This window comes from Ctenopharyngodon idella, chromosome 10 (assembly GCF_019924925.1).
Source record: "Ctenopharyngodon idella isolate HZGC_01 chromosome 10, HZGC01, whole genome shotgun sequence".
NCBI classification, from domain to species: domain Eukaryota; kingdom Metazoa; phylum Chordata; class Actinopteri; order Cypriniformes; family Xenocyprididae; genus Ctenopharyngodon; species Ctenopharyngodon idella.
This window is the reverse complement of record NC_067229.1, coordinates 25,335,425-25,350,942: the sequence shown is the minus strand read 5'-3', so window position 1 is coordinate 25,350,942 and position 15,518 is coordinate 25,335,425. Positions and strand designations below refer to the sequence as shown.

At 35.8% G+C, this 15,518-nt stretch overlaps 1 protein-coding gene across 2 annotated transcripts; it reads left to right on the top strand.

The window, feature by feature from the left end:
• The first annotated feature begins 3,819 nt into the window (after positions 1–3,819).
• On the top strand, positions 3,820–13,252 carry hmgcs1 (3-hydroxy-3-methylglutaryl-CoA synthase 1 (soluble)). 2 transcript variants are annotated; one of them, XM_051909652.1, is made up of 10 exons: positions 3,820–3,986; positions 6,845–7,302; positions 8,017–8,142; positions 8,346–8,510; positions 9,404–9,572; positions 9,896–10,066; positions 10,188–10,294; positions 10,865–10,990; positions 11,091–11,248; positions 11,548–13,252. In XM_051909652.1, exons 2-10 carry the CDS (start codon positions 6,855–6,857, stop codon positions 11,635–11,637), a joined length of 1,560 nt encoding a protein of 519 aa, XP_051765612.1. In that variant the 5' UTR covers positions 3,820–3,986; positions 6,845–6,854; the 3' UTR covers positions 11,638–13,252. The 2 variants fall into 2 exon arrangements, with proteins under 2 accessions (XP_051765612.1, XP_051765611.1); XM_051909651.1 differs by lacking the exon at positions 3,820–3,986 and adding an exon at positions 5,145–5,302.
• Positions 13,253–15,518: the final 2,266 nt, after the last annotated feature.

The window sequence follows — 15,518 nt, the reverse complement described above, 5'->3', positions numbered from 1 at the left end:
TTTGTTCATTGTTCTTTGTGCTTTTTCCCCTCATTTTGACCTTTTCATCTGTCAGTTCTGACCAACATACAGCAGCACTGGATGTGCTGATTACATTTGGTTAGATCAATCTGATATTTGTAATGAAAAAATGGTCTTAACATGCTAAACTTTCATTGCTGTAACTTCCTTGCTCACTTAAGGACAAATGTATTATGCATTAGAAGTGAATTCACTGTGCTCACAGCCGATTGGTCCGGTATCTGATATCACTGAATGAGAACATTTTTGTTTGTTAATATGGTGATGAAAACCAGTAAAAACCTATACACCTTTGTGATACTGGAAATCCAGAGTTAGGTGAATAGATGTTTAAAAAATACCCACGTTTCTTTTCACCCGCACAATCCTTCTGGAGTGTAGTGTAGACATTGCAACACTTGTATTGATCACAACCAGATTCACTGAATGCTAAGAGTTTAATCAATATTAATAGACATCTGTTTATAGAGCAGATTTGTTTTCATCTGTGCCTACGAGGGAATCATAATAAACTGGAACTGCCACTTCCGCCAAAACACTGCTAATGACGTAATCGAGTCTTCCTACACACTCAAACTTCCTACATATTTGTATTTATCTGAATATTTTTAAATGTAAAATATGTTGTTTCATACTTATAATCTATGTCCATATATCAATAGGGTCTCAAAGGGGAAATATAAGTATTCACAACTTATTATGATTATTGATTATGAATATTTGAATCAGTTAATCAGATTAACTTGATGTAGCTACATTAAAATTACAGTCATTCAAATAGTTTCATTCTGTGAACACTCCGTATTGATTATTAATTCTAAGAGAAGGGTATTTTTCATGGGAATAGAAAAAATAATTCTTTCTTAGCATTTACAGCACTTAGAGCTGGTAGTAAGATCTAAATCATTTAAGAGGCAATTTATTGCAGACAGTGAGTCAGAACCAAATATGTATTGTGCACAAGTTTTATTAACTAAATCACGAACACATAACTAAACGAACAAACACATACATACACACAAGTCACAAAATACCCCACAGATAATTTATTATAGCTTTTTAAATTTGCCCCTATTTGGGTATGAGCAAAAACATGCTGTTTTTTGTGTGTCTCTTTAAATGCAAATGAGCTGCTGCTCCTGGTCCTCTTTTCAAAAGGGGGCAGAGCTTTAACAGCTTGCGCTTCGGTTGCTCGACAACGACAAAGCTGGAGAATCTCACGCAGCCAAAATGACAATTGTTAGTAACGGTGTTCAGCCTTACATTGTTCAAACCGGAGTCGGACAGAGACTCAGGAAGAAGTTAAAAATTTTAGAATGCAACTAACATTTTCAGCTGGTTAAACTTAGAAATGTAAGTTCACCTGCTGCCTTAAAAATGTGAGTTAACTCAACTTGAAAATAATCTTTGTTTTGCCTCAAATATAGTCAAGACAACGCATTACTTTAAGTTAAAATTTGAATAATGCATTGTCTTGACTATTTGTGAGTTGAAACAAAGATTATCTTCAAGTTGAGTTAACTTATGTTTAGTTGAGTTAACTCATATTTTTAAGGCAGCAGGTGAACTTTCATTTCTAAGTTTAACCAGCTGAAAATGTTTTACAGTGTTATTGGATAAGTTGCTGTGGAGTTGATTCAACTCATCGACTAGCATGTGCCGTCATTTTGATCTTTTGTGCAAATCCAGCACTGAATTGACCCTCGTTCGTGAAGCAGTCCGGCGTAAAATAACGGCATGGTAACAACACTCTACTACAACAACTCTTCCTCTTCTCTAAAGCAGCCCAACAATGGCCTCACCCCCTTTGTTGTGTGTTCCCGCGGGGCAGGTTTATGTAAATTTTAGGGTTAGTGATGTCACTAACCTGGGAAGAAGCTTGTTGTACTCCCTACCAGCCGTAAGTTGTAGTCCTTAAAAAGTGATTTCTGTAAAAGAAAATATCTCCCTTTGCATTGAACTTTGAGCGTTGTAACTCAGATGTTGTTTCTGCTCTAACAGCAGCATTACACACAAAAGTTAAAAAAGTGAAATCATAATCAGCCACCCCTTTAAAGGTTATGAAAAAAATAATGTGCACAGATCAATTATTTATAATAAATACTGCAATATTCAATAAAAAATAGGAATTGTCAATTTTGATTTCATGGTGACTTTAAAACACTGTCCAGTACCTTTAGTTTCTCCCATTCTCAGATCAAGTTTGTAATGCAAGTTTGTAATTCACCTGGAAGGTGTTTTTTTTTTTTTTTTTTTTTTTTTTCTTTCTTCAGTAAAAACCTTTATTGTGTTTTGGAAAAAATAAAAGAGAAAAATATCTTCTTTGTATATATAGTGCTGAGTAGTAACAGATTACATGTAATATGGATTATGTAATCAGATTCCAAAAATTAAGTACTTGTAATTAGATTATATTACATTTTAAAATACTTTTTTTTTAACTTATTGATTACATATTATTCACACAATGGCAGTACATTATTCACAATTTATTGATTCTCCCTAATTCTTCTTTTATTAAAATGCATGCACAAATTCATGTCATTTCATATTTAAATGTAATGCATTCCCATTTTTTTTTTAATTCCCAAACTTTTGTGTCAGCCAAACCTCTTTGACTAATATATTTATTTGTCTAATGTAATGTTTAATGCAAATCATGTTGTTGCTAACAAAGAACTGACTATATTTTCTTTCTTGTTAGATATACAGTATATAGTAACACTTTACAATAAGGTTCATTAGTTAACTACATTAATTAACATGAACTAATAATGAACTGCACATTTACAGCATTTATTAATCTTTGTTAATGTTAATTTAAAAATTTACTAATACATTATTAAAATCAAGAGTTGTATTTGTTAACATTAGTTAACGCACTGTGAACTAACATGAACAAACAATGAACTGCTGTATTTTTATTTAACCAGCGTTAACAAATACAGTAACAAATGTATTGCTCATGGTTAGTTCATAGTTAATACATTAATGTTAACAAATTTACCTTATTGTAAAGTGTTACCATATATATCTTTTCTGTATTTTTAGTTCAAGATTATTTTCAAAATATTGTGATAAACAAGTTCAAAAGTAATTTAAAAGTTATAAAGAAGTAGTCATATTACCTAAAATGAGAGTAATATGTAATAGATTACGTTACAAACTAGAATTTTCATAATGTAATTTGCAATATATATAGACAGATAGATAGCTTTCCCCCATTTAGGTTTTTCATGTGTTACTTTGCACTGTTTTAACTATTGCTACACCACTTAAATGTCTTAAAAGTGTGAACACATTAGAAGCATGTATTTATTTGTCTTTATTGGTTTAGTTTCTGTTCAGCTCTTTAACAGTCAGTCTCTCCCATGATCTCTATACATGTCATCTTAGTAATCTAAATGTAGTAACTGTTAAGAAGTAAAAATATTGTTATATTTTCATGAATTTTAGATTATCTTAGATTGTCATTTTCAAATGGATTACACTGTCATTTCAATGAATACTTGGTAGAAGTTTAGCGACCTGAGATGTGGTGATCCTCCGATATGATGTTTTTTTATCGTTCAACCTCTCGTAGTCATGGAAACGATATGCTTCCTTGCCGATTCGCGCAGAAATGGCGAGCAAATCAGACGTATGCTCTGATTGGCTGCTGCTCTCTCACCATATACCGTCATTCACTCACACCATTGAACCACCAGACGCACCTCGTCTAGCGACCCTCCTTTCTGAAGCTCTCGTTGGTTGAGAACTTCAATGGGCGGGAAGACGAGGACCTTCAGAACTCATCTGTGTTTTGATTGGCTGTGTGAAAAGCGCTCCAGAAACAGAGGCGCGCACTGCACAGGTATCGTCCGCTTGCCATGTATAAATAGTATGTCTTTAATACCGTGTTCAGCAACCGTTTCACTTAATGACAAGCGACTATTACTACCCGGGAATTGAACTCAATTATAAAGGTAAGTCCAGTCAGAAATTGTTTTCAACTATAATGTACTTAATTCTGAGGTAACCTTGGTCTAAATTAAGGTTATGTTTTATAAAGTTTCCAGCTACACTAACGTTACATTAATTTCTAAAATTACTGACGAACGAATGTCTTTCTCTCAGTTCAGCGTGCACTTGAAAAGCTCTTTTATTAATGACTAATAATTATTATAAAATGCAAGAAAGAAAGAAAGTGAAATATAAAATCGGCTCAACACTAATAAAATCACGTTGACCAACTTTCTGAATTACATTAATATAACAGCGATTAAGATTAAACTCTGTATAACTTTACAGATAAAAACACTTCCTCTGATCGTGCAGCTAAATTCTGCCCCTGCAACAAGTTGATCCTCCAATCTCATTTACTATCATAGTGACTACTAATGTTAAATACTAAAACAGTACAAATCACGTAAATTTAATATATTTTAAACAAAGCGCCAATTTATACATTTATAGGGCAAACATAAATTTAAAGTTGTTATTTGTTTTAAAAATTCACAAATTCAAATGGTGTCTACTAAATAAAATAGAAGCAAGACAAAACAAAATATTGGGTTTAAAACGCTTAAAGCATTCATTACAGATTCATATTCACGCGTCACAAATATTAGGATTAGAAATAGTGGAGTCTACATCGAAAATTCTTGCTTAGTATATAGTTGCGTCCCAAACGACACACTATACACTATGCACTTATACACTATGTAGGGTGAATTCAGGGTGACTGGGACACTGTTTGCCATTGAGATGTCTTGGAAAAAGTGTCCCAATCAACCTGAATTCACCCTACTTATGCACTATGTACTCATCCATGTAGTGCGTGAATTGTATAAGGTTATTTTGTTATTTAACATCGGAGTCTTGACAGCCCCTTCCCCTCCGCGACGTAATTAAAGCTGCGACAGTTGAGTGCATGAAGTGTCCAACATTCGCACTTCGTTTTTTCCGTTAATTTAGTGCATCATCCGGGTATTTAAAGTGTACTTTTTTCCTTTTGGAATTTTCAGTGTGAACACACTACTAACACTATTTATACTTAAAAACGTCATAGAATAGTGCATAAGTATGCGAATTGGGACGCACCTTATGTTGAAATGTACGCACTGTCTAGTACGTAGTAGACGTCCGTGAATTGAGACACTCCTCTGTCAACGGAAGGCGGTCCGTTCACAAATACTGTTCGACTACACACTGATCAAACATCTGACCTTATGAGATCTCCGGACGGGACTGGTCTCCGAATCTAGCAGTCTAGTTATAGAAACTAATATATGATTGTAAGGTAAGAAGAAAATATCCTTTATGCGATCATATTTGGTAATGATGAATGGTGTTAGCGGTCTGCTAGTGACACATGTAGGTGCGGCCATTGGTTAGATCCTTTCCAGAAGTATTACAACACTACAGCTTATGGAATGTATGTTTAATGTAAATGTAGTTTTGCGTTTATTAGTTACTAATAAAAATGAATTATTACTAAGAGAAGCATCAGTGAGCAATGAAAGCGTTTCCACATCACTGTTAGCGACACGGCAAACCAGAACGCTCAATGTATAGCGCGTTATTTACTTAATCACGTATAGAATTAGTAAAAGGATCACATCAGTGCAGATGGGATGATTAAGAGGCAAAGATTATTACAGAGGAGGATTAGATCATCCGAATCTAACTAGAACAACAATTTGTATTGGTATGAATCATATTGACTAAAGAAACACGACAAGTTAGCTGTTTTTAACCTAAAGAAGACTAAATCTGTAAGACTCAAGATCACGTGATACCGGAATGCAATTACTTCTGTTCATTTCCAATGAACTCTTTTATGCACATGCTCTGTAATAAATAACTACCAATAGTGTTTACTTTTTTGTTTTTGTTTGTTTAACACATTGACTGGTCAAGTCTGTTTACTTGACATGGGACAAGACAAGCTGCTCTGCAGAGCCATATCTATGTAGGTTAAAGGTAATGTCCTTTACCCAGTTAAAGGGTTAATCTCATTAGAGGAGAGCAGAGCTCCAGTGGCTAACAGGCTTTGCCATGTGCCTCTTTCACTTCCTAATGGCTGTTTCCTCGTAATGTCATTATGATGTTGCACAGATACATTTGTTTGAATTTTTTCAACTATTATTACAGTTTAAAATGGCTGTTTTCTATGTGAATATATTTTAAAATGTAATTTATTCCTGAGAATTTTCAGCATCATTACTCCAGTCTTCAGTGTCACATGATCCTTCAGAAATCATTCTAATATGCTGATTTGTTGCTAAAGAAACATTTTAAAAAGAAATTAATGCTTTTATTCTGCAAAGATACATTAAATTGATCAAAAGCGACAGTAAAAACTCATATTGCTGCAAAATGATATTTCAAATTAATGGTGTTCTTTTGAACTTTCTATTCATCAAAGAATCCTGAAAAAATCATGTTTTCCACAGAAATATGAAGCAGCACAACTGTTTTCTACACTGATATGTTTCCTGAGCATCAAATCAGCATGCTTTCTGAAGCACACTGAAGACTGGAGTAATGATGTTGAAAATTCAGCTTTAATCACAGGAATAAATATTTAGTTTAATTTAGTCTTGGTGAGCAAGAAGAGACTTCTTTCAAAAACATTAAAAAAATCTAAATAATTCCAAATTTTTGACCGGTAGTGTACCTCTGCATTATATCTGTAAGCTGTGAGTTCTCTAGATCAGTATTGTCTGTTGAAAAACCCATACGGGTCGCTTATTTAGTAGGACTGTTACTGTAATAAACCTGCTTTATGTGAGTCAGTGTGTCAGCTGAATTTATACCGGACTGCACACTTTTGTCTCAGTCCATTCAGAATGCCTGGATCACTCCCTGCAATTTGTGAGGCCACATGGCCTAAAGATGTGGGAATCATCGCCATGGAGGTGTACGTGCCCTCTCAGTACGTGGACCAAGCAGAGCTGGAAGAGTACGATGGCGTCGGGGCCGGTAAATACACCGTTGGGCTGGGACAGGCGCGCATGGGTTTCTGCTCGGACCGGGAGGACATTAACTCTCTGTGCCTGACGGTGGTGCAGCGATTAATGGAGAGGAACAGCTTGTCCTACGACAGTGTGGGTAGGCTGGAGGTGGGCACGGAAACCATCATCGATAAGTCTAAATCCACCAAGACTGTCCTGATGCAGCTGTTCGAAGAGTCGGGCAACACTGACGTGGAGGGAGTGGACACCACTAACGCGTGCTATGGAGGAACCGCCGCACTCTTCAACGCCGTCAACTGGGTGGAGTCCAGCTCCTGGGACGGTGCGCTTCTCAGTCGTAGTTTACAGAAGAAAATCAAATGTATCTGTAAACTGCCAAGAACATATCCAGATCACGTTTCACCCAAAACAAGAAATATATTTATAATTAAATTTTGCTTAAAGAACAATAGGACAATGTGATTTTTGCATTGTGACACTTTTTTAGGACAGTTAAACACATTATTGTAATTCAAAAGCATTATTAATAGCTCTTATTTTTTGAAAGGATGTTTTACATTTACATTTTTGCATTTGGCGCATGCATTTACCAAGGTGGACATTTTATCGGTCCTTGCGTTCGCTGGGAATCAAACCCATGACCTTCTAGCGCCATACTGTACTATTTGAAATACTGCCTTTAATTTAAATGATACAGTTTTTATTACAGTAGTGAGAATCACCATTAAGAATAAGGGGAATTACAAATGACAAAAAAGTGAGAATTTAGGGTGGAAATATCTTTTTATATTATTAGGGAATAATATCGCAGTGCAAAAGATCATAGCAGTCCTAAAACATGCTTCATTACCTTCTATGCAGAATAAATCTTATTTGGGTTAGTTTTTATTTCAGCTCTTATTTTAGGGTGAAATGTGACCTGACCATGGCATGTTTCCACATACACTTTAAAAAGCACTCAAATATTGCTGCTTCATTTTGAGTTGAGTTGTTTGCCTGTTGAGCATTGACTAACTAATAGGTTTTGATGGCGCAGGTCGCTACGCTCTGGTTGTTGCTGGTGATATTGCCGTTTATGCCACGGGCAGCGCCAGGCCTACAGGGGGAGCCGGAGCCGTGGCCATGCTAGTTGGACCCAACGCCCCTCTGGCCTTTGAGAGAGGTATGAGGCCTGCCGTAACAGCCAGCTGTCATGACCTTTGTCACACTGACATAGAGAGCTCTAACAAAACGGGGTTTGTTGTCTTTGTGATACTGAGGTTAAAGTCCACACTATGTTTATGCAGAAAATGTCATTTATACCTATTAATGCTCTGTATTATTTATTTCATGAAGTAATTGAAATGTAATCACATATTTCAACAGGGCTTCGTGGGACACATATGCAGCATGCATATGATTTCTATAAGCCGGATATGGTGTCTGAGTATCCAGTGGTGGACGGCAAGCTTTCCATCCAGTGTTACCTGAGTGCTTTAGATCGATGCTACACTGTCTACAAAAACAAGATCCATGCCCAGTGGCAAAAAGGTTGGCAAATATATCCACATATTCTCAAACAGTGTAAATCAATCATAGAGGGTTTTGCAGCCTCTTTTATTTATTTGTTTTAATCTATTTATTTATTGTATCTATTTATGTATTATTCTGCCATATTGTGAAAGTAAATAGTGACCGAGGGATGCCAGATAGCAAAAAGAATCATTAAAAATTCTAGACACAAATTCGATGTACTCACTTTTTTACTATGTACTAACATTTAAATCAATCACTTGATACAATGCACTTTTTTGTGTACATACATGTTTTTACATTCTATATAGAAAAAGTAAAGCACAAGTGTTTTACAAAATAATATCAACACAATAAGTACATTTTACCAAACTATTATTTATGAAGTAAGTACATAGTAGTTTAGACATGTAATATAAAGGGGGGGACCAATTCAGGACAATATTGTATTTTTCATGTTTGGAAAAACATACTAGTATTAAGGAATCCCTGTAGTTTCTCATAAGAGACGATTCATCCCTTCATGCATTACATGCTTTTTTTTTTTATAAACCTTGATGATTGACATGATGTGACTGAATGTTAGTATAAAGATTTGTGTTCAGATTATCGGCCAAAATGTCCTCTTTCAATTTTCACTGGCTAAAATTTCAATGCATCTCTAATAAATACGACTCATGCCCATTGTCAAGATCTTCTGAAGCTATTTACCTCTATGAGGAACAGACTGAAATTTAGGTTCCACCTTCAGGATCCATAAATGCACATCCCAACAGAGCAAACACTACTAGAGAACATTAGAGGATTTTCAGTTATTGCTCATTTTGTGAAGTAAAAAGTGTTTGTACAAACTTTGTCATAGTGTCTAGTATTATTAGTTTGTTTTGTTAAGGGCTTCTCTTGTGTTTCAGAGGGTCTTGAAAGGCACTGTAGTCTTGAAGACTTTGGCTTCATGGTGTTCCACTCTCCTTACTGCAAACTGGTCCAGAAGTCGTTGGCTCGCCTAATGCTCAACGATTTCCTCCATCATCCCAGTCCAAACACAGAGAGCGGCCCCTTCAGCGGACTGGAAGCTTTCAGGTTAATATCCTCCTTCCGTTGCCGTTAAAAAGGGTAGCACCAAATGAGTGTCACACAACAGACAGTAAAAAAACGGATTTTTATTTAAAGGAAAAGTTCACCAGAATGGAAAATTCTGTCATTAGTTACTCATGTTGTTCCAAACCCATATGCTATATATATATATATATATATATTTTTTTTTTTTTTTTTTTTTTTTAATAGGACACAAAAAGAGAATTTTTGAAGATTCTTCTTACAGCTCTTTTTCATATAACAGCAGTTCATAGTGACCACATCATGGATAAACCAAACGTTTTAAATTTCTTTCCCATGTTTTGCAGAGATGTGAAGATTGAGGACACTTATTTTGACAGAGATGTGGAGAAGGCCTTTATGAAAGCCAGTTCAGAACTGTTTGAGAATAAAACCAAGGCATCTCTCCTCATATCGAACCAGAATGGCAACATGTACACACCATCAGTGTACGGCTGCTTGGCTTCAGTTCTCGCACAGTAAGTGTCACGGGTGCTTTGTCTTATTTTCCTGAGTGTACACTACAGCATTCATGATTATTCAAAGACAATGTAAATGTGATGCACTAGTGATTATTATTATTTTTTCAAATTTCTACAGACATACACCTCAGCAGTTGGCAGGGCAGAGAGTCGGTGTGTTTTCTTACGGCTCAGGCTTTGCTGCCACACTCTACTCCATCAGAGTCACACAAGACGCCACTCCTGGTACGTACACATGCACGCACGCACGCACACACACACACACACACACACACACACAAACAGAAGCTGGTTATGATATAAGACATTTTATGTCAGTGTAGTTATGTTATCTAGAATTTCAACCCCAAATGTTTTTAGTTATATTGTATTATTATATAATACATAACAATGTAGTAATGGCTATATTTTTAAAGGGGGAATTAAATTAAAAGTACTATATCTTTATTTGGAACTATCCTAATAGTAATTGCAACATTGCTTGGCAACTGTAAAACCTGCAGCTACACCGTGTCTACACCAGATGCAAGCGGTGCATCATGTCAAAGGCAGATTAAAATCAATGATGCTGTCTACACTGAATAGAGAGCATCAGGACATATGGATTTGGAATATGTTTTGAAATATTCAGCATAGACACAGACTTACACATTGGACACAAGTGGCATGCAACATATTAATAATCAACAAAGCAGCCTGAAGTTATATCAGAGGCTAGTCGTATCACCCAGTCATTGTTAACTCAAGGTTGATTGACAGTCAGTCAGTTGTGCTAACGTACATCTTTATTTTAAGGCTCTGCTCTGGATAAGTTGGTCTCCAGCCTGTGTGACCTGCAGGCCAGACTGGACTCTAGAAAGAAGGTTTCCCCGGGTGTTTTTGCTGAGAACATGAAGCTCAGAGAAGAAACCCACCATTTAGGTAATCAAGCGTTTGCATTTTGTTCTTCTCTCATTGATTTTGTCTTTATGAAAATCTTTTGGATCCATTTGACCATGTGATGTTTCTCATATTCCCACAGCAAACTACATCCCTCAAGGCTCAGTAGATGAACTTTCCCCAGGAACGTGGTACCTCACTCGTGTGGACGAGAAGCATCGTAGGCAGTACGCCAGGCGCTCTATGAACGATGACAGACCTCTGGAGGCTGGACTGGTCACTTCCAGCATTGCAGCTGAGGTATGCCTTATGTCTTTTTCATTGTTAAAATACTTACCTCTGTAGCAGTTAAACATGAACATTCAGCTATAAGTAAAGCCCAAAGTATATTTCAGCTTTTACGTGTACACTAGGGTATGTGTACAGCACATGATGTACATTTTATCATCAGCACAGTACTTTACTGTACGCACACAGCCAGATTATTCCAACCTTGCATACCCTTTATGCTCAGCTAGCACATGTGCCTTGAATTTTTGCACTAAACAGATTGACCTGTGTTTTGTGTTTGGCTGATTGTGTTTTTCTGTCCTCCACAGCATATTCCCAGCCCACTCAAGAAGATGCCCCGTATCCCAACTACCACAGCTGGCCCTGAGGTGGTCGTCATTAGTAACGGGGATCATTAATTTACCTCTGTGAGGTGCACATAATGGCAGATCTCATGATCTGTAAAAGAAACAAGCTAAAAAGGGCCCCAGGATTTCTGCAGCCATATCACTTGTCAATGAGTGATATGAAACTCAAACTCAAAGCTTTTTAAATGTTCCAGGACAGAATTGGTTTGACCGTCACTGTGTTGAAGATGGCAAAGGGGTAGTTTGGAAATAAAGTGTTAGTACATGGGAAGGTTTCTCTGTGGTGAACTCCCACAAACTGCTGCTCAGAGTCATCTATGCAGATATCCTGACTTCTTTAATCCTTTTAAGTTCAAATATCTACCTGTTGGCATTTCACAAGCTCCATGTTGTCGATCCTGTCATTTAACTGACATTTTGGGACATCTTGAGGGTCGGAACATCAAAACATGGATGTTTTAGGGAAGAGTGTTCGTTTTTAATCGATCTAAAAGCTGCCGTTTTCACTCTCATGACTGTATCGCTCTGTCCTCATCAACTGACCGCTGTCAGGATTTCTGTTTTTGCTAAATTGTTCTTTTATAAAACTCTTTCTTGTCAGTCTTATCACCATGGCCATGTCAGGGAAATGTGCCTGGATTACATATTAATGAGCCATAAACTTAAAGTTTTAATCACATTAAATTATATAGTAATAGTAATTGTTTAGTCGCTGCTAAACTGGTATTTATGTCCTTTGAAATGAGAGTCATTTCAAAGGACATAAGTAGATAGTGTTCATTTATATGAACACAGACCAGGAAGTAAAGTTTTTTAAGAGGATAAAAGCTTGTAACACGTGAAATGTAATCAGTCACACTGGTAATGACAAATTCATTTTGGACAACAGACAGTTTTAGGTATTGAAGTGAGAATGTGAGTCACTTGTAAATCACAACTATCCCTAATATTCACATCCTTGATCTGTTGAGAAATTGCAAAATTACATGATTTCATACCAATGTGAGCTCACGTGATCAAATGTTTGACCTTTGATTGTTCCAGACCACAGAGCACTTCCCAGTAATGATACAGCTGTTTCAGAGATTTGTGGGAGGAGAGAAGCAATATTAATAATAATACTACAATATTGTAAAAGTTAGCACCTTAAAACCTTGATGTTAAAGGGCTTAAGGCAGATATTATAGGCTAAAAGCAAAGAAGAGATATTTTCACAAAGAGATTATGCTTAATTGCACAAAAGCTGATAGCAAGATAGCATTTCCTTCCAGAACATTCTTCAATCTGTGGGTCCATGTTATCATCTGAATAAACAAAAGCACTTCTGCTCCAGCTGCATATCCATCAACTTTGAGAAGCCTTATTCTAACAATGTACAAAACACAAAAGGGTATATTCTGAAAACTGTATAGAGGTATTTTCTTTCTTTTCATTCTGCTGCCAGGACATGTTGACTGTAAAGATATAACTTGAAACAGCCAATGTTTACAAGAGGTTTCCCTGAGATCAGTTCATACCAATAATTGGTAAGTAATGTATAGTACTAACTTATATTTGTAGATTGGTATCTGATCAGATGCAACTTGTAGAAAACAAGCTGTATAGACAATGTGTCACAATTGTACATGGGAATATATGAACTGAGTATTAAATGTTAATTTGCTGACGTCTCTGTTTATTCTTTGACCCTCTTGGAGGTTTGAATTTCAATGTTTTGCATCCACTGAATTACTGCAGGGCCAGAGTAATGTGTATTATAAATATTTACATATTTAACATGGGCACTCTACCTTTGTCAGCAGCAGGGGCAATTCTAGAATTACAGTATTAGAGGAGCTCAGCCCCCAATGAGGGTATGATTTAAAAAAAATAAAAAATAATATATTGTTTGTATACTAGGATAGGCATGAACAATACAGAAGGTTCTACTGCCTATCAAGTCGGTCCCTGAATATAAAATTAATTTCTAATAATTTTAAATAACCAGCTAATATTCATTAAGAATATAGACAAACATCATATTACTGTAATTGTCTATATTGGCAATATGTGGGTAAAATATATATATATATATATATATATATATACATTTCTTTTCAATACATATAGGCCTGGTTTCACAGACAGGGCTTAGATTAAGCCAGGATTAGGCCTTAGTTCAATTAGGGCATTTAAGTAGCTTTTATAAACGTGCTTTAGAAAAAAGTACTGGTGTCCATCTTGAGACAAAACAATGGCACTGACATATTTTAAGATATTTTAGTGCAGGTTGCTTTCAGTTAAAACAGCTCAAACATGCATTTTAGTCTGGGACTTGTCTGTGAAACTGTGGGGTAGTGTTTTATTTTTTTTTAACTCTACATTTGTGCAGTAAAATTAACTTTAAAAAAGATCTACATTTCTCATTTTCATTCATGGAGATAAAATATCGATCCACCATGGCAAACAGCAGATATATTTGTGCTGTTGAATGCATTTGTGACACAGGTATCTTCTCCATCTGTAAATGTTATAAATTCATGTAAATATATTCATTAATATATCAATTTTGCTGTCAGGAATGGGCGAGGACAGCAAGAATTTCAGTCAGAAATGCCAAGTTGCTCCGGAATGTCTATCCATTCCTTCTATAGGAGATTTCTATAGTAACTTTTTTGGACTGTAAATGTATTTGTGTTATAAGAATGTAATTTGCATTAACATCAAAAAAGTAATGTGATTACATAATGCACATTACTTTTAAAGGGTTAGTTCACCCAAAAATGAAAAATCTGTCATTAATTACTCGCCCTCATGTCGTTCCACACCCATAAGACCTTTGTTCATCGTTGGAACACAAATTCTGATGTCTCAGTGAGGCCTGCATTGCCAGCAAGATAATTAACACTTCAATGCTCAGAAAGAATATTAATTTTTTTTTAATATTAAAAAAAATATTAAGACATCCATATCCATGCTCCAAAATATGTATTACTTTCTTTTGTTGCATTTTTTAAGTATAAAAAAATCTTTATGATTTAACAATTCACACATCAGAGCGTTAAGCAACTGATAATAGGCTGCTAGATATGCCAGGTTAGATTTAGACATGCTTTATCTCTTCACCTTTACCCCAGAGAGGGCCTTTGGGACACTCCAGGATTGTGACATTCAGGATTGTGACATTCAGGGCTTTGACTTCCTGCCTGACAGCAGTCTGCAAAAAAAAGGTGTGGTTAAACTCAGGAACTAAACTTATTTCCTCATAGCCAGTGAAAATCCATGATAGAATTATATTAATCAATATAATTCCGGCACTATTTATTCATTTCCGTGGTATCAGATTCGGTATTAAACACATTGTGATTGCATTTTTTCCTCAGTGCTCTGCTTCATTACAATGGTTTAGCTCAAACCTTAAACAAACTCATTTGAACAATAATCAAGAGATGCATCTCAATCAGCTTCCTAGTTCAGTAGTCAGTAATCAAAGTATTTATCATAATGGAATTTTAAACAACAAACATATAATATCAGAAAGATATCAGTTCTTCTGTTGTTCAAATACCAGTAGTGACGTTGTACAATGAGGAAGTTGCCATGTCACTGGAAGTAGAGCCATCAGTTTCCCCATAGATATCCAGCTCCAGACACGTCAACACATCTGCCATCTTGGAACGATTAACATGACGCTGTTCATCACTCACACTAACAAATCTATGAATTTTCATCGAAAATGTCACAGCATATAACTCAATATGCAGAATAATCACATTAATGATAAACTAAATGCTGTGAAAAACATTTGCTAATGATTATTGCAGATATAGGTATTTATACATGTGAATAACTAGGTTGAAGATGCAGTCATCTTGCTCTTGAATGTTCATGGACCAGATTTGACTGTTCAAATATGGCGGACAGCTTACATATAGTGACCCGTAGAAACAGGC